This window comes from Hippocampus guttulatus, chromosome 20 (genome assembly GCF_054856545.1).
Source record: "Hippocampus guttulatus isolate MCC_2025c chromosome 20, RoL_Hgut_1.0, whole genome shotgun sequence".
Lineage (NCBI taxonomy): Eukaryota > Metazoa > Chordata > Actinopteri > Syngnathiformes > Syngnathidae > Hippocampus > Hippocampus guttulatus.
In genome coordinates this window covers 537,913-561,685 of record NC_141280.1, presented here as the reverse complement: position 1 = coordinate 561,685, position 23,773 = coordinate 537,913, and the positions used below count along the sequence as shown (strand labels likewise).

At 47.2% G+C, this 23,773-nt stretch overlaps 1 protein-coding gene across 3 annotated transcripts; it reads right to left on the bottom strand.

The window, feature by feature from the left end:
* Positions 1 to 1,886: 1,886 nt before the first annotated feature.
* On the bottom strand, positions 1,887 to 23,592 carry cdk19 (cyclin dependent kinase 19). 3 transcript variants are annotated; one of them, XM_086100162.1, is made up of 14 exons: positions 22,820 to 22,838; positions 22,600 to 22,728; positions 20,435 to 20,510; positions 17,059 to 17,169; positions 16,003 to 16,143; positions 11,440 to 11,497; positions 10,178 to 10,309; positions 9,715 to 9,858; positions 9,525 to 9,594; positions 9,277 to 9,349; positions 9,104 to 9,201; positions 8,813 to 8,891; positions 7,312 to 7,557; positions 1,887 to 5,677 (listed from the first exon to the last, which is right to left on the bottom strand). In XM_086100162.1, exons 2-14 carry the CDS (start codon positions 22,725 to 22,727, stop codon positions 5,552 to 5,554), a joined length of 1,482 nt encoding a protein of 493 aa, XP_085956288.1. In that variant the 5' UTR covers position 22,728; positions 22,820 to 22,838; the 3' UTR covers positions 1,887 to 5,551. The 3 variants fall into 3 exon arrangements, with proteins under 3 accessions (XP_085956288.1, XP_085956289.1, XP_085956287.1); XM_086100163.1 differs by lacking the exons at positions 22,600 to 22,728; positions 22,820 to 22,838 and adding an exon at positions 23,423 to 23,592; XM_086100161.1 differs by having other exon boundaries at positions 22,600 to 23,017.
* Between the last annotated feature and the right edge of the window lie 181 nt (positions 23,593 to 23,773).

The following is a 23,773-nucleotide window of genomic DNA, read 5'->3' as shown; positions in this document are numbered from 1 at the left end:
CAAATAAACGCCACATTGTCTGGATGAGCCTGCCGGATTGACAAGTGAACCTGGCGCGGGCAAGTCCGGACTTGGCATCGGCTTCGGGGGTTCTGAAACAGCAGCAACTAAGCCCTGAGTTATACTGCGCCCGCTTGTAGGAGATTTATGACTTGGAGAGAGCGGCTACCGGGGAACAAATTAACAAGCGCCCCGCGATTATTCTTACCTTCACAATTGTCATTGGCATGAGCGGCGTGCTAGTTCTCTTTGACGGCATACGCTCGTAGCATCAATTAGTTCCGATGGTGGTCCACGCGGCACTTTTGAATTTTGGAAACGAGCAACATTTGAAATACATCATCACTGTCGGGCGGGAACTTCCCGTCAAAGTTATTTGTTTTAACAACCAAAATGCAGTTTGACGTTTCTGTTTGTTTCGGTCAATTTCTATGGAAGGTTTTCAACTTTGATTTTTGCCAGACTTATGGCTGACACATGATGATGATGATGGTGTGGCAACAATTTACAAAGGACTATTGTTCATTGTAGAGCCAATAATTCCGTGGTTGCTCCCGGGCGCGCTCGTCCCCAATCTATCAATATGAAAAGAACAATAACAGTAATAGCGCTAGATGCTTGTCGTATCCGGGGTTCGAAATTAGGATTCCTCCAAAATTCCGCCGACTGTAAATTTAGCCGCGCCGCAGTTTGGATCAGTGACCCAAAAATATGAGTCACAACTCAATAAGTACGATGCAGTCCAATTCTACACCACTGCAAACGGCAAGTCATTGTTCAAGTAACTCCTCACTAGAGGAGTTAGAATACAAAATCGACCCACGTGCGGATTATGCTCTTCACTAGCTACGAGAACAAACGTCATGACTTCAAGCCGTCTCTGAACAGTAAATGTCTGTTTAAAAGCTTTCTGTAACCTTTGCAAGTTTGGGGATTAAAAACTCCTCCGGACGTTTTTCCTTTTGTGTTGTGGTAAGCTCAGAGATGTCACTTTATCCCGGGGGTGAGTTGTGATGGGAAAGGGCTGGGCTCGTCAGCCCAGTCACTTTGACCCTAAGATTGGAGATGGGCGTCTGGAGCGGTGCCATCCCGCCACTCCGCCCTGAGCTCGCTTCCAGCCATTCCTTCTCTACTGCACTCCACAAGCCTCATAAACGCTCCTCCTCTGCTACAAACCATACTTTGTTTTTGTTGTCACCGCTTCCACTCCAGTTTAGAGCCCCGGTACAGTGTTACTGCCCTGTTACATTTGCACAAACCTTGTTCTGATGACTGAAGTCAATCATAAACGACGGTCTTGTCGGAGTCACCGTATCGGCTGCTAAGGCGTTCCATTCAAAATGTCATTTCATGTGTTATTTCTGGTGACCGATGGTGAAGTGGTTTACTCTCCTGAATTCCTTTGAAAGCATGTGTTTATATGGAAATACAAAGAGATACATAAAGAGAAAAATGCTCCTCAAAACCACCGCGCAGCTTAGCTTTTAAGTCCGGTAGCTTAACGCTAATGCTAAATAGCAACCATGTCCCTTCAAGCAACTGGTGAACACAAATGGTGGCGCGCCACGCGTAGACAGACAGTGGTCAGTCATATTCTCTATCTTCTGCAAAGTATGACTACAATTAGTGCCGCACCGATGAGCCAAGCCGTGTTGAGATGTCTCAATGAACACGATGGCCGTCTGTCTGTCTTATATTACCCCCAGGTGGCCGCGGTGAGCGCACCACGAGTAGCAGAGTGGCCATTCGGTTGATGCAGAAGGACAACAACCGAGGAATTATCCATCCGTGATCGATCCATTGTGGCAAGCAAAGCAAAAACACAAGAACACATCTGGACCTACGGGTAAGCATCTTAATTGGTGGTTGCTGTAAAACGCCAGGGATGCAGGTGGAGATTTTTTTTAATCACCAGAGAGGATATAAAATAAATATACATGACTTTCTTTCTCATTTGTACAGTGGGATTTGGACAGATTCACAAAAAGCAGCTCAATAGACGCGTTCTGCTGTGACATATTCTGTTCTCCTGTGGTGAGCTTATGTAGAATTGCTATGAAAAGACAATACATAAATGTAGACCGTACGAATATTTCAAACCTGCGTCGGAGATTGCAGAATGGCGGACAGACACGTCGCCCCGCAAACAATTCGTTTGACTCGATTCACTGAGTGTTGACATCGTAGCATGCGAGGTGGGAACGTGGGATACTGGCCAAACAACGCCTTTAAATAGAGAATTGCATTACGGAGGCAGCACTGCAAACGGGAGCGCCCAAAACTGTCTGTACAAACTGTCGACGGCAACAATTTCTCAGCCTTTCCACCGAAAAGAGGACGGGCACATGCAAATACTATCAAAAAGGAGGAAAAGGAAGATATTTGTACAAGCAAGCGTGTACTCGGTGTATGCGTCCATAATCCATTATTTAGTGTCCAAAGCAAGAGGTTTTTAAAACACTTGAATTTACCACTAAATATGTGAGGGCATTAAAAAGACAACCGTTACATTGAAACCTCAATGCAGTCTTTTCTAAATGTGACCCAGCTAAAATCCACTTTGCGATTTAAAAAAAAAAAAGTATCAAACTGCTACATAACAAGAGGGAATGAGGGGAAATGTATGGGAGGAAGCACAAGAATACAAAAGGATGGTTTCCAAGTTAAAAAAAACAAAACATTGGTGGGGTACTAACAGAAGGCACCATCCACACCTGCCCTCTAATAATTAATAATTAATAATAATAATACAACGTGGAATTCGTTGTGTTGGATCTCGATTCTATTGGATATCGAGGTGGTGTGAACACATTCAGTAACTGATGCGGTAACAAATGTGGCAGGTCCCTTTCAATAGCTACTGCATTAAGGCAGAGGAACGTTGACAAAAACGTCTTATTCAGAGGAGATCATAAATATAAGTGTGCCTGCCCGCATTTCTTGACACTATTTCGAGTGCATTTCAAAACGACAGCGAAAAAACACGCACGTGTTGTTTTGGACCAGGGAAAGGACTCTTTCACACGTCGTGATGAAAATATACACGTCATCCATGAAAAGCAAAGCCAGTTCTTCCTAAACCTCCGCATAACAGAAGCTTGAGTCTGGCAATTAGTTTGCATAGCAGTTGTCTTGACATACGAACCGACAACTGATCCCTGCTCCTGCCGAGACTGAACCAAGGAGCAGAGAAGTCTTTCAAGGTCTTTTGCTTTCGCTCCTCGACCAAGCTGTGTTGCGTTTTCTCAATAAAAGTGCAATTGAAAAGATCCAATGTTTTCCAAATCTGAAGGAATCAAAGTGTGTTAGCCCCATCACACTCAAGAGAGAACCCAGCCGTGTGCGGATAAAAGTTCCCGCACAAAATCTTGATGATGATCAATGCATACATTATACACACATTTTGGCATGTAACCGTCAATGTAATGAAATTGTGGATGAAAGTTGAAACGTAGCTTCTTTTTTTTTGACACGTTATATACACTCTTCGAATGTGGCAGTCAAGAGAAACGAAATCCAGTTCCCTTTTTGGCCACTCGGTGTCAGTGTTTCCCTCATTTGTAATAACGTGAGGCTCATCTTTTGCGTCTTTTACGTCACTGAATTGGCTGCTCTCTTTAACACAACACGCACGAGCAAGAGTACTGACTGGATTTGAACTTAAAATTTAGCTTCTATGTGGATATTTTGAGAAAAAAAAACCCCGATGCAGATACGCAGGAGTACAGGATTCAAACTTAAAACTAAGTCTTTACGCGGTTATTTTAAAAATGCACTTAGGGAGTAAAGAAGCTATTCTTGGATGAATATGGCACGATCAACTAATCAAGCAGGAGCAGTCCTCAATAATTAGTAGTGCAGGTACTGGCTGGAATGTCACATTTCAGCCAGTTCTTTTTTTTTTTTTATTAATTCCATACGAACACAAGGAACTTCATCTTAAAATGGCGGCCTGGCCACAATGCACGAGAACAGGGGTAGGGAACTCTGTTGGAGTAGGGAGGGATCGAAAACAGGCAGGAGACGGCTCTCGAGGAACCGCACGAGAAGCATGTGATTTCAACCAGCCGATCAGCTTTGTTTTACTCTACTCCACTGGTCTTTTTTCTCGATTTGTTCTCGATTGCCTTATCTGGATGAATAAACGTTAAATAGATAAATCACAAAGCGAAGGAAGTGACCCATGAAATATTTTACATTCTATTCTCGTCTTATGTAGAAAATAACTTCATTTTAGCTGTTGTATAGTTAGCAGACTATTTCCTGGTTTGAAGTCCATTATAGGGGTGGGGGGGGGGGGTCTTAGGCTGTCTGCCTCTGCTTGTTTTTGGGTAAAAATCAGATCAATATTCTTCAGATTTTACAATTTTGCAAGATCTTCGTTCATTTACCAAAAAAAAAAAGGACATCGCAATTGGCTGTCACTCATTCTGTTGCATTAAAGAGCACACCCATTTTTTTTTTAAAAAACGTGACATACAGGTAGTCCTGATCAAACATGCGCGGCGTGCTCGGCCTGAGGAGCAGGGAAGGGTCATCTGGGCCCACAAGCATTTGTTTCAGCTCTTTTGCAGATCGCTCCGACAGTCAGTGCATTTCTAGCGAGGCAACGGTAAAACATGCATCAAACAGCCACCCGCCTGCCCGCACACGGCAATAACAATACAAAACTAATTGACATCGGTCAGTAACAGTCTCATGAAGCGTGGGGGTCTGAAGGGGGGGTGGGGGGGAGGCGCTTACCGTTAGCTGCCCTGTACGTTTATACGCACGTTCCAGTTTGTGGCGGAATGCAAAAATGTCCCCCTGGCAGTCCCAAAACAACAACCCCCCCAGCCCCAAAGATCCTCCGCTTTGTGGCCCAACAGTAACTGGTTACTGAAGAGAGTGGCTCAGATGAATGCACATGACGTTCAGTAAAAAGACTTTGCTTCTGCACATTCGAGCTCTGAATACAGGAACCTCACGAGAATGCCGTCAAGTTAAATTGCGCATTGAATATTGTCTGTACAGTATCATAAATGCTTGTTGTCGTTTTCAGCAAGTTTGCATTTGATTATCCGAGGATTTAGATGCCACTCAAGGACCCTCCGTCCTTCGTCCTGTCCACCTCCAGATGTGATATTTACACTGACATCAAGCTTGAAAAGTAACAAATCAAATAGAAAAAGGTGCGATATAAGGTCAAGATGGGAGCTGTAATCCTTCCTCGTGAGGAACGGTGTGTTCGTAAGTGCCATACGTTTGGAAAATGTGTGTCACCTTCATGTATATCTGTCTATATCTCTATCTCTCTATATAAATATGTATATTTAGAGAGAGAGAGAGAGATGCATATAGAAGGTGACCAAAATGTGTCATCGGAGACAGTATTTGCTTTAGTTTTGTTTCCTGTGGGTTTGCCTTCATGTGACTATGCGTCAAAACGCTGGAATGATGTCATGCGGTGAGAAACCCGGGGCGAAGGAGCCGCTTCCTGCTAGCCGTCCAATGGTGACATCCGTGGAGGAGGTCCACCCCCTCTGCTGGTTCAAGGAGTTGACCCGCTGTCTCAGTAACGATGGGTCTGGTGGGAATACTGGGAGCTCTGTTGGGATGACGACGAGTACCCCATGGCGGCCTGCGGCTGATTGGGGCCTTGGACGTTGCTTTGGTAACCAAGGCGGGAGGTGGAGTGCTGTTGGAGGAAAACGGAGTCGTGAGCAGCTCACCGCCACCTTATCGCATTCACTTAAATTATGAAACGGTCCAGCAAAATGCAGGCGGGGATCAAATTGGTGACTGCCGACCTGATCCAAAGTGTGCGTCGTGGGACGCCGCGTTCCCAAAACAAAGGCCACGGTTACCCGCTACAACAGATAAGATGAGATTCCAGCCCGACTCCAAAGGACCAACCAGCGCACGATGAAACTCAATTGCACTCCCCCACGCTTCTCCCTCCAGAACAGATGGATTTCTTTTCATCGGCCCAGAATGAGTGAGGACCCAATGAAGTTTGCGAAGCTTGCGTTATTCCCGTGATGACAATTTGTAGAAGCGCAGCTCGATAACTGAGACTGCACTGTTATGCAAACTGAACAAATACTCCCAAGCGTTTGCAACCCCGTGTCTATTTGCGTCAGGATTGAAGCGGGCTGTTGCATGAGAGTGGCCTGCGGGCATGGAATCAATGACGGACAAAGTAGGACGACAAGAGCGGCGGCGAGCCGTCGGCCGCGTCGGTCAGATATGAGCCTCTTCTGGTAGCTGACAGCTAGCATGTGCCACATGCAGCGGGCCTCCTACGTAGGCTATACATCGATGCGTGTGATAGTCGTGACTCCGCGCGACACACGCACGCGCAACCCGCAAAAGTCCCAGACGGCAAACAAAACCCGACGGGCACCGCGTGGTGCGTCAACAGACTTGTCTGCGGGACACTTTGGCATGTGGAGACGGCTTGTATCGCTTGACTACTGTTGCCTACTCGTCATGTGTCTGTATTATTTACCGCAGATGTTGAATTCTTTCATTTGGAACTCAAAGCGCTCCTATTGCACGTTTCACCTCTCAAATCCAAAGAAATGCCATTAATCCGTTCCGGCCTCGCTTCAAAAGAAACGGCGCTTTGTAATATTGTACTTCAGAACGTAATTATTATTATGGAATGTAGTGAACGAAACGGTTTGCGCCTCACAAATTCATGCTTTTATTGCGCGTCTCCTCGTGACGTGTCTGCCTTGTCCACGGAGGCAGACGTAAACAAAGATAGATACGACTCTACGCACTCAGTAAGAGGCCATGGCAATCATTTTTGAGAGAAGATAAAGAATATACGCCTCCATTTTTTGTATATCCGGGGCGCTCGGCCATTTGCGTTCAACTCTCCGTTGCTTAAGCGGTTATAGAACCGCATCTGTCGGTGCTAATCGTGAGCAGGTTATGGCATTTGCCAGGAAGATAGCATGAAGCTAGCTGGCCGCTCTTAGGGCACCACGGTTTGGTGGTTTGAAATACGAGCGTGATCCGATCTTCGCCTGAGAGTGAGTTTGGCTCGTTATCTCCAGAAATGCGTACGTCGGGTCACTCTTATCTCAAGGCGCAGCGTGTCATTTGTTGAACGTATTCTTGTTTCCACGATCGGTTAACCGGCGATACAGAGAGAACAAAAAGCAGGACTGTCGCTGCGGGAGTCGAAATAGTAGGGCGATACCGCGGAGGACGTGGTCAAACTGAAGAAGCTGTTCAAAGCGCTCTTCAATGACGTTTTTGAAATGGCAGAAAGGAAAAGGCTGGCGCTGAGATTTGAAGACCGTGACGCCTTCTACTAACCTGATACTCTGACTGGAGCACCCCGGTGCCCGAAGAGGTGCCCGAAGGTCCGATGCGGGGTTTTTTATTGGCGGGGCCCTGGTCCTGTCCGTGCTGTAAAGCCCCGCCGGCGTTGGCTCCCGTGGCTCCGGAGGTGCCGTTGGTTTGGGTTGAGTTCTGCTGAGATGGGGCCTGCTGGGCTGCCGTTTGCTGCTGGTTCTGCGCCTGAGTCTGGCCCGTTGTCTGCTGGTGCTGTTGCGTCTGGTTCTGCGAGCGAGCGCACAAGGCAAGCGCTTAACAGACGAGCGGCAGAAAGTGAGACGGAAGTCGTCTGAATTTAAAAAAAACAAAAAAAAAAACCCAAGTCTGCCTGCGTGGAACGCTTTTGGCCACTCACCTACAGTAGCCCGATTGTTGCGACTTGCGTTGGGGCCGCTCAAAGCACCTTTCGCTGAAATGTCAACGACTGAACGGCTGCTATTTGCAGAAAGTATTTCAACAAGGGGAAGCGGAAAATCTCAAAAAGAGCCGGTCTAACTTTGGTGTGATTTGAGTTTCTGTTCCAGCGACCCCAAACAAACCGCAATGACAAACGGCGCATTTTCAGGCACCGTGCAGAAAGGTCAGTCACATCGTGACTGACGCGCATGGATCAGCTGTTGTTTTCCAGCGTGATGGAGGAGCCGCGAGTTCTCAGAGGTTGCCCAGAGGTTGCTCGGAAGAAACAATGCCTCTTTCTTTAGCGGCGGTCAGCCAAAGGCACGCGTGCCGATGCTGGCCGAGCCGCCGCTCGACCCATGCGAGCTCGCACGCCAGCTGCAAAGCCGCGAGAGGGATTTTGCGTACTTTGGCGCGATTTGATCTTTGTCTAATTTGGGGTGAGAAAAACCTCCCCAAGTAAAAAGGAATTTTGGGAGCTCGCGGTCCTTCTAAACTTCCCCTGGTCGACTTACGCCGTCACCGACTGACTCATTTTCAGTTTTCGGATGTGTGTACTAGCTGTGTTGCTGTCGCTAGCTTTTCTTTGTAGATCCTAATTCATTTAACCGCTAATTTCCTGTTCGTCGTCGATGACTCTCTGCGGTAAGGCGGTTCCAGACGGACTTGTGTTCACCGTACCGAACCACCCGATCGATACATCGCTCGTTATCAGCGGCAGTAAAATAAGTGTTATTCGACTAACTTCAATTGTAAGAATACTTGTTAGCGTCCCTCTGCATCGTACGCCTGAAGCTTTTTTTGGGTTCAGTGCGGCCGCGCTTTCGATAACACAAGTTAGCCGCGACGCCGCGTTACCCACAATGCTTCCGTCGACATCACGGGGGAGCCGGAATTAGCCGGATTATCGCCACTGCTTCTTATAGGCGTCACAGCCAAGGTGGGAAAAGCGAAAAACGAGGCAAGTTTGACAGAAAAACAAAGCGCCAAAGAAACGAATAACTCGACGACGATCACATTTTATCGCGGCTAGTTGACTCATCTCGGCGGCTATGAATTCTCATGGGGGAAACTGTGAAATTACCTTTTCCGCTTTCTCCTCCGGCTCGTCTTCGTTGAGAAATTCTCTTTTTGGGTACGGGATCTGGCACCCGGCAAACACGCTGTCGGCACAGGATAAGACAGACGGAGAGCTCTGAGCGTTTTCTGCGCAATCAAGGAGCTACCGCACAACGTCAATTGCTGTCATTAGATTGGAACAAAAACGAGAAGAAAAAAAAAAGGATGTCAACTTTCCTTCTAGTTGACGGCCGACACCGCGGCGGGGCTGCGTTGCGATTGACTAACGTCCTGGAAAAACGTTGCTCTGACTCACTCGGCGGTTGGTAACGGGTCCTCCAGGAAGTAGGGATCCTGCAGCGCTTGCTCCGATGTGATTCTTTTGGTGGGGTCCATGGTGAGCAGCTTCTGGAGCTGAAAGCAGAAATAGCAAGTCATGAATTAAAAAACAAAAAACAAAAAACCACCTCGTATGCGGTATGCACTTACCAACAAGAAAACTTTGCTATCTGGTTTGACTTTGTGTTTTTCCATGTATTTGATCAGGCTGCTGTTTGCATAGCTGTAAGAAACAAGGTGGGGGGGGGGGCAGCGGGGGAGCGCTCAATTCATGGTTGTTGAAATTGATCTCTCTTCCATTCGTCGCTTGTAATGGATTGGGCGAGGCCCAGATTCCCTTCCGACACGCGGCGTTACGAGGCTTTTTCAATGGTCGCAGCCTTGCGCAATGCACTTACGTCGTTCTTCTGAAGTCCTTCTGAAGCGTCGGATATTCTGGCATCTTCCGGATGTCTTCCCAGTCTTTATCTGAGTCGTACCAAATCGAGCGGTGAGCAATGAATGACGACATTAAATACGCACGCCGCGGCTCAAACATTTGGTCACGGAATTGTGCTTTGCCAAATGCGTCGGCTTGCGAGCGCGGACCTGCCGGGTAACCCATGACGCTGAATATCCTGTCCAGCTGGTCGTGATGAAAGGGGTTACTGGTCTTGATGTCTTCCTGGCGACAATGAAAAATGGGCTCTGACGTTAGCAGCTCTGCGAAGATGCAGCCGATGGCCCAGATATCTGCGCGTCGGCACACAAACCCAAGACGGCCGTGAGCCAATGGCAACCCGATCATTGGCCGTGACGCATTTCTGTCCCCGAATCCCAACTTTCAAGCGGCAATCCGAAGCCGGATGCGCCTCGGCTTGTCAACGTGAACTTGAACGCACGTGGGAGAGCGACACGCAGCATGCATGAAGCGCCAAGACGCCCTTCGCATACTCGACGTGTTGCCTCACGTCGAAGACAACAACAGAACATTCCTTTCCATACAGTACGCTTCAGATGCAGCATGTACAGAGATGTGCCCGAGCCCCCCCCCCCGAGCGTCCGCACTTACCGATAGCTTTGGTGTAGTGGCGGGCCCCCAGCAGGAGCTCGGGAGCCCTGTACCAGAACGTCACCACCACAGGATCGAGGTCGGCCAGCGGCTTGAGGGGAGAGTTGAAGAGTCTTGCGAAACCCATGTCGGCTACGCGACGCAGGGCGGGCAAAGGAGGCAGAAAAGACCGAGAGGTGAAGTCGATTGTGCGCACGCCGTTCTGCATCCTGATCGGCGGAAGGGACCGGAGACCGACGTCAAAGCCCGCAATGCCGACCAAACTTTCTGGACGGTATTTCTAAAAACTGTCAGCTATTTGGAAGAAAACTTGATTCAACTAGATATACGGAGAGAGAGAGAGAGATTTAAAAATCTGTTTGTTAGAATGAAGTTTCCCTTGTTGGTTGTAAGGCAAAATGGACAAAGGGAAAATCTTTGCAATGTGAGCGGTTTCGCGTTGGAAAGATCTTGTGTCAAGATGTCACTTGAATAAAACTGCCCCAGTGTTATTTCCTACTTGTGACAACATATCGCAAAGTACAGTCGGCAACATCTCCCAACAATACGATTGGCTGCATCCCAAACACATTTGGGGTTGCGAAGTTGGCGTGACCCTCAGCAACGGTTGCACTTTGTCACATGGGAAAATGACTCGGGTAGCCACCCGCTTATCAACAACTTCCCATCCGCTTTTCAGGCCATGTTTGGCGGAAACAAAGGCGGCGTTGTGCTCCGCTGCAAGCCGAGGCCAAGGTTCTTATCGCATTCCGTCGCCTCGACGTTTCACCAGCCCCACTTGGTCATGCACACAAATGTCACGTCTGAGCTTGTAATGTAGCAAGTCTGTCCAAAGGCTCCCGGTTCGAATCTCCGTTTTGCTCGTTCCCCTGTGGGGGTTTGCGGGTTTTGCGCGTGCTTGCCCTGGTTTTTCTCAGGGTAATCTGACTTGCATGTGCCAGAACCCCCCCCCCCCACCCCCCTTTTTTTCCCCCTTCCATATGATGTGAAAATACGGTCAATAAATTCATCATTTTGAACTAGATTTAACTAGTTTGACAAACTATATTTTGTGAGAGATAAAAATCGGCTTGACAATCCGGAACATTTAAGTGTGAAAAATGAGGGGAAAAAAAGCCAAAGAAAACAAAAATAAGAACGTGGAAAAGCACTGTGGCGACAATATCGGCTTGTGCAGACTTTATCAGACAAATACAAGGCAAGGTCAACCTTTTCAAAACAGCCAAATCAATAAACGGAGCTTTTTCTGAAATGTACCTTACCGATTTTAACTCTTCCTCGTTCGGGTCCTTCTCCCATGACCAAGATGTTAGCTGGTTTCTGCGGAAGAGAACACGGTGGCAAAGTTTGAGAAATCGCCGTCGTATCAACGGATACTGCAAGTTTGATCGGTTCAAAAAAACACCGTTAAAAAGGATATAATCAGTGGACGACGACGACGCGCCAATGTCAGCCATCCCTTTAGTCAAAAGTGTCCTCAACTTTCACAAAGTCCTGAGACGGCGCCAACTGGTCGGCCAATTGGCCTCACGTGACCGCGAGAAAACCGAGAAAGATTCTGAGACGCCGCGGCGTACCTGGCCGCGTCCGGCGTCGTTTTTGTTTTGGGGTGGGGACGTCGGCGGATAAATAAAGGTTCGAAAAATCCACTTTAACCATGCGGAGTAAATGCGGCCTCGTCTTCGGCTGTTTTTCGAGATCGGTGCCAACGGGATTTGTTGTGCTAATGTTGGTCAACAAAAAAAGAGCCAAAGTGACGCCGCGCTCGCTTCAGACTTCCTGCTATTCGCGCCAAGCCGTCGGGACTCCTCCCGCATTCGATAAGCGACAAATATCACCCGGCTAACACAAACAAAGAGGAACACAGTTCAAATATGCCGTCGGACGCTTCCAGCCGCTCGCAGCTGCGGCAGATCAAATACGAGATCTGCCGCCTGAATTCCCTTCGTGGTGTTTGCGCTCACCGCGGTCCGTCTGAGCAAAATTCTTGTCGCTACAAAAACGGCACGAACAAGCGCATTTGTAGTCCGAGCCCGCAGTCCGACGTGTCATGATTGGGCAAACCGTGAGCGTTTGCTCACAGTGCCGAGGAGTCCGAGCTCTACCTTTGCTCTTGAAAGGAAACAAATGACATATTTATGTATTTGTATGTGTATTTTGTGATATACAGTATATTTGACGGATTGACGTGGCGTCTAGATAAGGTGAGCGAGCCCCCCCTCGCTGCCCATCTTTGGCTTTTGACGCCGCATGATTTTTAGTTTGACTGTTTTTGTGCTTTCTACTCTTTTCGTGCTTCATTTATTCATTTTGTTGTTGTACGAATGATTTTGCTCCTTTAAAATGCAGCGTCGGGTTTCAATCGCAACCCCATGACTTCGCCATTTTTCAAAATAGTTCAGCCCTAGCTTGCGCCGGAGTTTCCGCACAACTCGGTTTTAAAACGACCAATTTGAAAATGCATCGGAGCAAGTTCTTGTACGACCGAGCGGAAGCGCAACTGCACCGACAAATTGTGAATTTCGCTCCGAAATCCAAAAGCCAACTCGATGGATATTCATTGCGTTTGAAAAGGACTTTGTGCTTTCTTGCTACGATTGTGAACGCAGCTTGACTAAGAATAGCGATGGGTTCTTTTGCAACCGTGTTGACGACAACCTCCCAAAACAGTCGGGCACCGCATCCTCTTGTGCGACGGCATCTGCATCTTTGTCCAAAAATTGGGCCGGCTGAGGAGCCAGAAGACGGCTTATGCAACAGAATGAATCGGTCGATAACAACGCCTCCCTCCAATCGGGATGTTGCAGCCGTCAGCTTCAGCGGAACGCAAACCTCCGCTTTCAAAGTCTTCCCGTCAATGGCTGACGTCACCGACCTTATGTTTCCCCTTTCTCGGAAAAACAAAAGTTGAGGTCATTCGTATTTGAAGATGCCTTTTTGTAGGTCATTTGAATTGGCTTTTTAAATCTAGCGGGGGTGCCCAACCACTCGATGGCGATCGAGCGCTAGCCCGCGGACTAGTCACGAGTCGATCACAGGGGCTGTCGGGGCTAAATGGGGGGAAAAAAATCGTCTATGTGCCTGTGTGTTATTAATCATCCAATATTACGAAAACAAAGTTGTATTTTAGAAATTCACTTGTTTTTTTTCCCTTTGCATTTTAGTTCTTGGAAAGGAAAAAAATAATAATACGACTTCCTGTCATGGCATTACTGTTCAAGCGCACATTTATTTTGTGTCAAAAACAAAACAAAACTTGTCTTTCATTGGATCAATTGTACTGTACTTCCTCAAGAATAAGCTACTTTTGAATTCTCGTGGAATTGACAAGAATATATGCTAGTGATGTGTAACTGTTGTTAGGATGATGGGGGGGGGGGGGTGTTCTTGGAACAAGGTCTACCCTCTAGCCACAAAGTGGCTAACCCCTGACGGAGAGCATTCGAATGACCTCCAGAGTTCGATCCGTGCATATGCCAAGAGTCAGAAGACATTTTGTAAAATGTCACGACAAACAAACAATCCCAAAAAGTCGATTTGAGTCTGACAAAACAAGCCCAAATCAAATTTCCAACCGCATAAGGGGGTCGTGTCGAAGAATAGTCGAGAGATAGAAGCTGCAAAGCAGCTCCAGCCCGCTTCTTCTGTTGCTGCGATCTTAGCGCAAGGGACGATTCTTGACAGGAAGACGCAAACAAATACGCCGCAGCAATCGATCCCCTTCGGGAATCTTCCCCGTGGAGGCGATAGTTGGTACGGCCCGGCGAGCCTTTTGCTGCGGTCTGCAAAGCTGCTCGGTTAGCATCTCCACAGCACAAGCTCCGGGCTGTTACGGGGGGGGGGGGGGGGGGGCTGGGAAGGGAGCCAGCCACTCCGGTGTTGCTTGCAGTGGGTGGGACGAGTGTGTGGGGGGGGGGTAACGTGCGGCGGTGCCATGCGAAAGCATCTGGCCGAGTCGAGCGACGCCACAGAGGGCAAGCAAAACGCGCTCAACACCACAACGCGGCCGAGCGGGCAGGAATCCAATTTCTTCGCTCGCCGTGCTTGAACAAAATGGGAATTCCCTCAACATAAATCGGCAACGGAATCTCCCCGGTCAACAATGCGCCCTTGTTTGATAGATTTTTTTTTTGTTTTCTTTTTCAACTCACAAAGAGCCAGTCACCTGCTCACACTCGATAATCTGCCCAACAAAGACAAATTGGGAGAGTTACGATAGGAGAGCCCAGCGGCAACAATGGCAGGAAGCCCTGTGGCAGGAAATGAACCGGCCTTCAATAACCACGCCGCATGACATTGTCATCAAATCAGATAGCTTCGGTCCTAACAATAGACAATTTCATCCGGCTGCGACAGAAATTGGGATAAAAAAAAAAAAAAAGCGCCCAAACAACAAACACTATGCGCCCAACGCTCCACAAATAGCAGGCTTGAAAAACCAAAAGCCCAAAATGCGGTTTATCTTCACTCCAAGTTTTGATGGTTTAAAAAAAAAGGGATTTTTCCACCGCACCAAATGAAAGCGATTCACCGTTCACAGTCGATTCCCATCTTCCTGCTTAAAAAACAGCCGCGATTTCACAAACGGTTAGCGGGGTTTTTCCTGCATTCTAAATGGCGCGGCGGCCCCCCCCCCCCCTCGAGCTCATTTTGTGCCTGACCGCCGCATTTGACATTGAAGCGAACTTGCTTTCTGACGTCAGATTTCGGGAATGACGCGCTTGGCGCCCCATCTGAATTCGACCGAATGATTGGATGTTGGTTCACTTGACGTTGACGCCATTCGGAGCAATTTCGCTACATGGCCGCAGTCGGACGCCACCGGATCGTGTTATGGAGCAAAGGGCCCCTCGCGCAGTTGATCGCCTCAAAGCGGCAAAGAGACAATGGTCTGCCGTCCGCCAGCTTCCCGATCGGAGCAGATTTACATCATGTGACGTCCAGATGTCACGTGACCCGGGATTGCTCCGGAATGACGTAAAAGCGGAGGGAGACACCGCAGCGGGCGCCCGTGAGTAAATAGAAGCTTGGTGCTCGGAATGTGATAAGGTGACGGCCTTGTTGACCTCCGCTCCCCGACTGAGAAGTCTACATCGTAAATAATCAACATCCGCTCATCCCATCCATCTCGGTCGTTTATCGCCTCCGACATTGCTCGACGCGACCGGTCAGTACTTTGAAATCTTAACGTTTCACGTCATTGACTGATGCGGCCGACATGCTTGAGATGATTCTTTCATTTGGATTCCGATCGAACGTCGGTCATGTCGCGTGAGTAAACGGTGATCTCGATTTCAAACAATTCGGGTGGAAATCCTGTCATTCTAATCCAAAGAACGTCTGGATGGAGCCGGCGCCGGGAGTCCTCTTTGTATCAGAACAAAAACAAACCTGTGGGAAAGCCGCGGCGGAGACCATCACACGGACGCGGGCGGGTCGCAGCCGGGCAACAGAATCGAAAAGCTTCCGATCTTGAGCCGCCATCGTTCGAAGGCGTACGTTCGCAGCTCGGCGCGCCCGCCGTCGTTGAGTCGGATAGAAATGTCATCTCGCGTTCTCCGAGCGCGTGCGAATATGAGCGCCGGCGAACCCGAAGAAATTCGCAGGCGTCGGAACCGATTCTGGAGGGCGCGCGACCAGTTGCGGAGCCGTGGTTAACTTTAGTTTTCAATGCAGCCTTCGAGATGAGGAAACTTTCATGATCGTCACGTCGACTTTTGACATTTTCCATCGATGCCACCCGAAAGCCAAATCTCCCCGACCGACTCTTTGTGCGTAGGGCAAGAAGCGGAGCAGTGACGCTGAAATATAACAGAGCTGCTCACCAGATCCCTGTGGAGGACCCAGTTGGCGTGGAGGTAATGGATCCCATCCAGAATCTGATACAGCAGCGACTTCACCATCCCTCGGGGCAGCTGCATGGGCTTTTTGTTGGCCTTGGAGGCACGGTGGAACTTGATAATATGCTAAAAGAAAGACAAAAAGGATTCCCAGGATGGCATTTGTACTCTGCGGGCAAGCCGCCTTGTGCGCGTTCATGCGGGTCGGGCGTTTCGTGTGAATGTTTGATCGATTGCGACTTGAGACGGGGCTCGAGCCATTTCGGTGACTACTGTGGATTTGTTGGTCTTTGGTGGAAGGACCGCGGCCGTTTTGTTGCCAGGTCAACTCACTATTGCTTCCATATTTGACCTTGACGTCTTTGTGTATTCGCGGGCTCTTTTTTTTTTTTTTTTTGCCACAGTGATTTGTTCTGCACTTGTGACAGCCACGGTCATGTCAAACTCCATTTTAAAATCGAATTGGGTCCTGCGGCCTGTTTTTCCATTCCGCAGTTTGATCTCAGTGTTGTGGAAATGTTTTTTCCTGAGTAATTAGTCACTTTTTTGGGGCGGGGGGATTGAAAATGGGAAAAAAAAAAAGAATGATTCACAGAATTCTAAAAACAACATCTTTATCGCTTACTTAGCTTCCCAGTGTTGACAGTAGATGCAATCGCCATGATTTGGATTTATGCCGGGTTGAAAAAAACAAACAAACAAGTAAGTGACGGTTAAAAATGATCACGCCGCTTATGCGGTCAGAGTCTTTGAAGTATTCTCAAGAAACTGTCTCGAATTTCTTTTTCCTCCCATTATTCTGTAGTCAACACACAGCGGTAGCGAGCCGACAGTGTCCGCCAGACCTGTGCCGTATACGCTCACTGATTTGGACGTAGCCGTTCCACGTTTCAGGTCGCCCTCCGTGTCACGACCCGTTTGTGAGCTCGGCCGGAGAATGACGCGTCTTGATCGGATGGCGAGGTCTGAATGACGTGTGACACTTTTTGGGGAAATCCTGCCAGACGGACGTACCGCAGTGCGCGTGGAGGAAAAACTCACCCAGAGGTCATGTTCGGCGTAGTCTAACAGGAGCGAAACCTTTCTGTCACTGTGGGAGAGGAACACTTTCTGCAGGGCAATCACGTTGGGATGTTTCAATTCTCGTAACAGCTGGAGAACACAAGAGAAAAAAAAAAGGTCTCAGCCGGGCGAAGCTCCGGCAGGCGACCCTTGTGAGGATAAAGCCCATCGGGAAAAAAAAGGATGGATGGCAATCCTGGAATATCACAACTCGGGTCACAATGGCTCATTTGGAACCCGGACTGGGCCGCTGGGGTTCAATGGACAGCCAAGTCCCGTAACTCGCTGGCCTGCACCGTTTGACATTTGGACGCAGAGTGCGCTCTTTGAGCAGAATGGGAAATACCGTACAGCGACATGCAATCCGTCTAATCCCGTTCACATTCTGCACCAATCCGCCCTCCGTAGAATAAGAGCAGCGTGTCGGCAAGAAAATGGGTTGGTTAGTTCTCCTTTTCTGGAAAATAGGTCATGTTTTCATAAAAGGCTGACAGGAAAAGCACTCGCCGGAGGAGTTCCAAACATTCGCACCAAAGTCGGTCAATCTTTAAAGGGCCTCGCCGTGGGAAGGTGAATTTCAAGATCAACTGGAGACTTTTTTTTTCTTCAACGGACACAAAGTGCCTTACGGGCGGCAACGCATGTCACACGTTTACAGAGAAACCGAAGCAAACCTTAAACGGTCCACATGGAGATTGTGTGACCTGAAAAATGGACTTAATGGGCACAAAAGATGTTTTTTTTAACTCATTCAGTACCAGCCAATTCTAGACCAAGTCTGAAAAGACGTTTAAAAACGTCATTGGGAGTGAATGAGTTAAGCAGGTCTCTATTTCAAGAATCGGAACCAAGATCCATCAAAAAACAGCAATTAGTTTGTCATGTACATGCCACATGAAGCAAGTCCCTACTGCGGACTACAGTAGCTCTTGTGGGCAAAAGGAAGCGTGTCAACGTGAACGCAGTACGTAGAAATGACGTCGAGATAGCACCGGCTTTTCTCTGGATTCCTCTCGTATTGCAATGGAACACTCGAAATTGTCCCGAGGTGCGAATGGTCGTTTCGTCAATGTGTGCCCTGGAATTGGCAAGCAACGCCGGTGTTCAGGGTGTACCCCGCCTACTGCCCCAAAACAGCTCGGGTCAGCTCCGGCATAGAAGCCGATTAGAAAAAGCACGGATGGTAATAATAGCCGCAGGACTCATTAGACCTGTGGAAGAGCCATGTTTGAGCTTTCACGGTCCGCCGTGTCTGCAAATACACTTCCGAGCTATTTACTTTACAACTGTTTGTACAGTGAGGTGTGACTTGAGAAGTAACGGTTGTTGCCGGTAAAAAAACAAAACAAAAAAAACGCATTGACCATATGGAAAGAATCCTTATTTTCTTGATGTGGTGCAATTTCCATTTTTGGTCGGTCAATGTGTGAACTGTGTCATTTTCTTATTGACCATTGTTTCTTTCTTATTGGCTGCAGGAATTCGAGAAGAAAAAAAAATGCCACTGTTTTTTTTTTTAACATGAAAAAAGGCAAACAAGTAAGTTAATGAATAACTCAAACCCCAGTTGATGATGAGATGAAGCCACCGACTTGTAACATATACTCGTTGAAGTGATAATAAACGCAAACCGCCTTAGAAGGAATGCGAGCGCACGACTGTATCAGAATCAGAATCAGAATCATCTTTATTGGCCAAGTATGTAGAACACACAAGGAATTTGTCTCCGGTATAACACGCTGCATTAGTATCATCGTAAACAACAAATCATTGAACCATTTTAGAGTAACCAGTAGCAGTATTTGTAGTACAAGAAGAGTGACTACGTCAGTGACTGTTTAAGGAGTTAATGGCTAGAGGGAAGAAGCTGTTTAAGTGTCTACTGGATTTGGTGCGCATGGATCTGTAGCGTCTGCCTGAGGGGAGTAGCTGGAAAAGGTGGTGGGCAGGGTGCGGGGGATCCAGGAGGATTTTATTAAGGTGTAGAAAAGGAGAGGTCGACGGGAACCAACATAACATGTCTCCCAATTTGGGAGCGCTGACTGCCGACTGGCGAGCTAAACCCCCCCCCCCCCCCCCAAAAAAAAAGCCTTCAGGAGTCGAAAGCTGTTCATTTATTATTTAAAAAACAAATTTGTTTGCCCGCTCAGAAAAACATCATTGCAGGTTGCAGTAATTGCAATTTGTGTTTGAGATGCAAAGCGATCATACACTTTGTTCAAATATTTGAAGCTCGCGGAGGCAGCGCCAACATGGGCTGATGAAACGAGTTAAAGCTCATGACCACATAGTCAAACAAACATGAGTCAAAGTTCAATGCAAAACAAGGCGTTGCCGCAAGTAGAGCTTTTGGTTACTTATCCATTAGTCGAGATGCAAATGCCAGCGGCTCCACCCGAATAAATCGATTCACGTTCAACTTTTGTGAATTTATGATCACGTTCATTTCGCCGTTCCAAACTCACCATTCACGGATTCAGATCAATAAAGTCCAGTCATTGTGATAATAATGATTAAGGAGAAAACAAGGAGTGGGCCAAAATATCTGTTGACGGGGGCAGAAGAAGTCTCTCGTGTGACAGAATTCATTTGACTGCCTCGCCAAAATAGTGTGTTCAAGGCGCCATCGTTTTCAGCCACTTTGGCTTTTTTTCTTCTTCAAAATGTCTGCAGGATCTGATCAAAATAAGGCACCTCCTGAATTGTTAATCTTCAGTCATTTTTGAAAAAGTTCATCGTGCCTTTTGGCAGTTATTCAAATCACCGTCGGTGGTTTATTGTTTGTATTGAACAATTAAGTAACCAACAATATTTTTTTTCCATGCGCCCAAGTCGGCGATCCAAACGGCGGCCCCGGTTAAAGGGGCTTTTGCAGTCACAGGGAAAAAAAAAAAGGCTGAGCAGTTCAACGCGTGAGCGAGTTAAGTGCATCCTAAAACTTCAAACCACCTTTGACTGCACGGTGAAGTTTCTGCGAGATCAAAAATGTTGCATATTCAGCCAAAAATGACTTGAAAGGTTGACACGTTTTCGGGAGGACATTCAAAAAACGTCTTTTGGGTTCAGCGGCTGCAGCGTGTTGTCGCCATGTCACGAGATGTTTGCTTGAGTGCCGCTGGCACGGCGCGGAGGCCAATTGCCCCGTGCGAATTCTCTGGACATTGCCAAGTGGAAACTATAGGCCGTTACGTAATAAGCTCATGGAATGTCAAAGGGGGCCGTGTTCTCACTCTGCCGCACTCGGATGGACTCGCCGAGTGTCACGCTGACGTGCCTCGGCCGGGCCCCGATTAAATACATTTTCCGCATCCTCTTGGATTATTTTTGCCAGAGCACAGATCAAAATGTAACTTACCGCAATTTCCCTGCACGCAGACATTGAAATTCCAGTGCCTTCTATTTGTTTCAGTGCATATTCCTTCTCATCTATCCTGTAAGGGGGGGGGGGGGGGGGAGACATGAGGGAAAATATTACTTTAGTATTTTGTTTCAAAGATTTTTGACTCATATCGGGGGAGCTAGTTACCTTGGAATTTTCAAATATCGGTTTCACAAGCAGAGGTTGACCGAAAGAAAACCACCCATCCATCAATTTTCAAGACCGATCATCCTGTTTTGGGTCAAGGAGCGCCGGACCTTATCCCGGCTGACTTCAGGTGAAAGGCGTACTCTACCCTGAAGTGTTCGCCAGCCGGTCGCGGGGCACGTCAACGGACGGGAAACCATTCACGCCGTCGCTTGAGTGGGGACTGAACTCACGCTGCTTGCAGCAAAGTCACGCAAAGGTACCGGCGGCACCGAAGGAAACCCAAGCTACAAAATGATGGCGCGGAGATATTCAACAAGATGCAAACATGCTGGACTAAATGGCAAATGGAGCCATGTCGTTCAGTGAGCGCCACGCACGGAAGAAAACAAGTCTTCATGGTGTTCGGCCCAAACCCTCTTCAGCCTCGTTTGCAGTGGAGATACACTAGTAATCACTTGAAATTGATTTACTCGCACGACAGTTGCTCTGTCTGTATGTCTGTATTGGTCACCTTACATCACTTCATGTCATGACTCTCTGTACTACTACTTGCTATGTGATTATTATTCGTTTTTCTTCTTCCAAATGTACATTTTGTTATAGTGGCTTATTTGCTGTCATACTAGAGTGGATGCAGCTACCGGGAGATTACTTTTATTTATTTTTTTTCGCATGTCCTTGGCCTAATGAAGATGATTCTGATTTAACCTGATGGGATAAGCCAAAAGCCACAACAACGTGATTACTTTTTGGCAATTAGTAGCGGTCGCATTGTGACGTTTTCTGTGTTACAATACAACTTGAATCACATTTTTCCCAATGAATGTTACAACTTCTCTTCACATTGCTACTTGGTTCTTGAAAATGTTCATCTCGATAAAATGCCACTTGACTTATTATATGAATGACTTCATTGTGATCATTGTACTTTTTTAAAATTACTAGTGTGACCATCAGAATCTAATCCCAAATTATTTACAATTTTCTCTCATTCAAAGTTGAATAAAAACCAACTCTACCAATGGATAATCCAAACCATCATCGAGGTGATATCAAGAACATAATTTAATGTGAATTGCTCACATCATATTTAAAAAACGATTATGACAATTGTATAACTAAAATGGGAATGTTGATTGTCCATTTGGCACATTTGGGTGCTTTGTAAACCATGTCACTTGGATCATTTTCATTTGGCGAATGCCCAATCTTTGCGAATACCTGCATATCGTTCTAATAGAGCTCGGCTATCTGTTGTGATTATCTGCACAAAGCAAGCAGAGACGTTACTACCGAGCAAGTCGGAGTAGTTTCCGTCACGTTTTACATAGTAAAGTTTGACAACACTGACATTGCCAAGTGTAATCTCTGTTATTACATTTTGTGCACGTTTAAGAGGTAGTACGGTTGTGACACAGTCGCGAACGTTCAGTCAACCCGGAGCTGATTTCACAAACCTCACAGCAGCATTGTTAAGTGTTACATGCTTGATCGTGACGACGCGTAAGGACAACGAGCCAAGTTTTATGTACAACTACGAGTATGAAAAAAAAGTTTGATCGTGCAGCGTTGGGATTTGGAGTGGGGGGGGGGGGGGCTTGAACGCAAAAGGAAACCTCAACTGCTGCCATCGCGCGACGCGAACACGACACCCGTGCCACTCAAGTGCGTTCCCATACGATGAATCGCATGCCCACTATTGACAGGACACGTCAAAAATAAGATGACCCGCTCCTATGTTGGGCAGTACGATGTGTTGGGGGGGGGGGGGGGGAGAGGAGACGATCGGGCATGGGGGAGAGAGGAGGGAGGGGGGCCGTTGGTGAGTGAGCGCGTTACATGAAAACAAAAACACAGACACGGGCGATCACTTTGGGAGGGGATTCAAATCGAACGCGCCGTTCGTAAACACATGCAAGTGTTGCTTCGCAAAATGCATCCGGCGGTCACTTTCATATCAATATCAACAAAAACGTCCATGGTCATCTTACCCGTCTTTGCGTTTAGCTTTATAAACGTGCCCGTAGGTGCCTCGACCCACTTTGCAACCTTCATATTCGAACAGATCTTCAACTCTCTCCCTCTCGGCAGCCAGCTTTGTTTTGAAGTCGTAATCCATTCTAACCCATAAATACGTCGTAATTTACAATAAAATAAAATATTAATTATTACATGCATTAATTAAATAATCTGGTCGGTTTATTCCCCCACCATTTCCTTGTTTGGGATTTTGGTCTGCTCCGCTTAATGTTCACTGGCTCGTTGACGTTTCTAATTGGCGCACAGGGCTTGCTGGGTAACGTAGTTTCAGGGAAGAGACGCAGCGCTTCAAACCTACGCGAGAAGAGACATTTAAAAACTACAACCCGCATATGTCGCCGCTGTGTGCCACACTTGGCGTACTCCAGTACGCTTTTAAGAATCCCGGGATTGGTTGTTTGAATTACGTCGCGTATACATAACGCCGTTGTTTACTCGTAATACAGTAGTGCACAACCTTGGTAACACAAGAATTAACACATATTTTACAGAAAAAATGAATGGTTATGGAACGACATTTAATATACACAGATTGCTGATACTTGATTCAATAGTTTTGTTCGTACAATTGATTTAAAGTGACACCCGAATAACCAAATGAAGCAGGCTGTTATTATCAAAGTTGAATTAGACGTGCCATTTTAAAACCTGGAATACGAACAGGCTGATGTGACTTTCAAGTCAAAGCACACAGTGAAGAAACCGCTCCGTGATGACGACATATTTATATCCAATTGGTTGTTTCCAGAACTAGCTGTTGATGGCGGTGACTACCTTTATCATGAAGATGGTCGGTACACTGCTTCGCTGACATCTCGCTGTCAGGAGATTTGAACACCTGCCCAACAGATATAATACAATGCGGTATTTTGCAAGTGGCCCGCAACGTCTCCCGACGATATTGAACGTGCTGCAGAGTTGACAGTCATCCATTGCAATGATACCCACGTTAAAAATGTATAAAATCGTGCCCCTGTGGCTAGTTAGTGTTAAAGAATATTACAGTTACATCTTACTTCTGTTTAACGACGGGGAATGTTTTTGTGGAAACTGAAGTACAAGTTGCGATTTGAAATAAAATTTAACGTTTAACATGTCGTCGCTTGACGTATGTGTTGCCAAGCG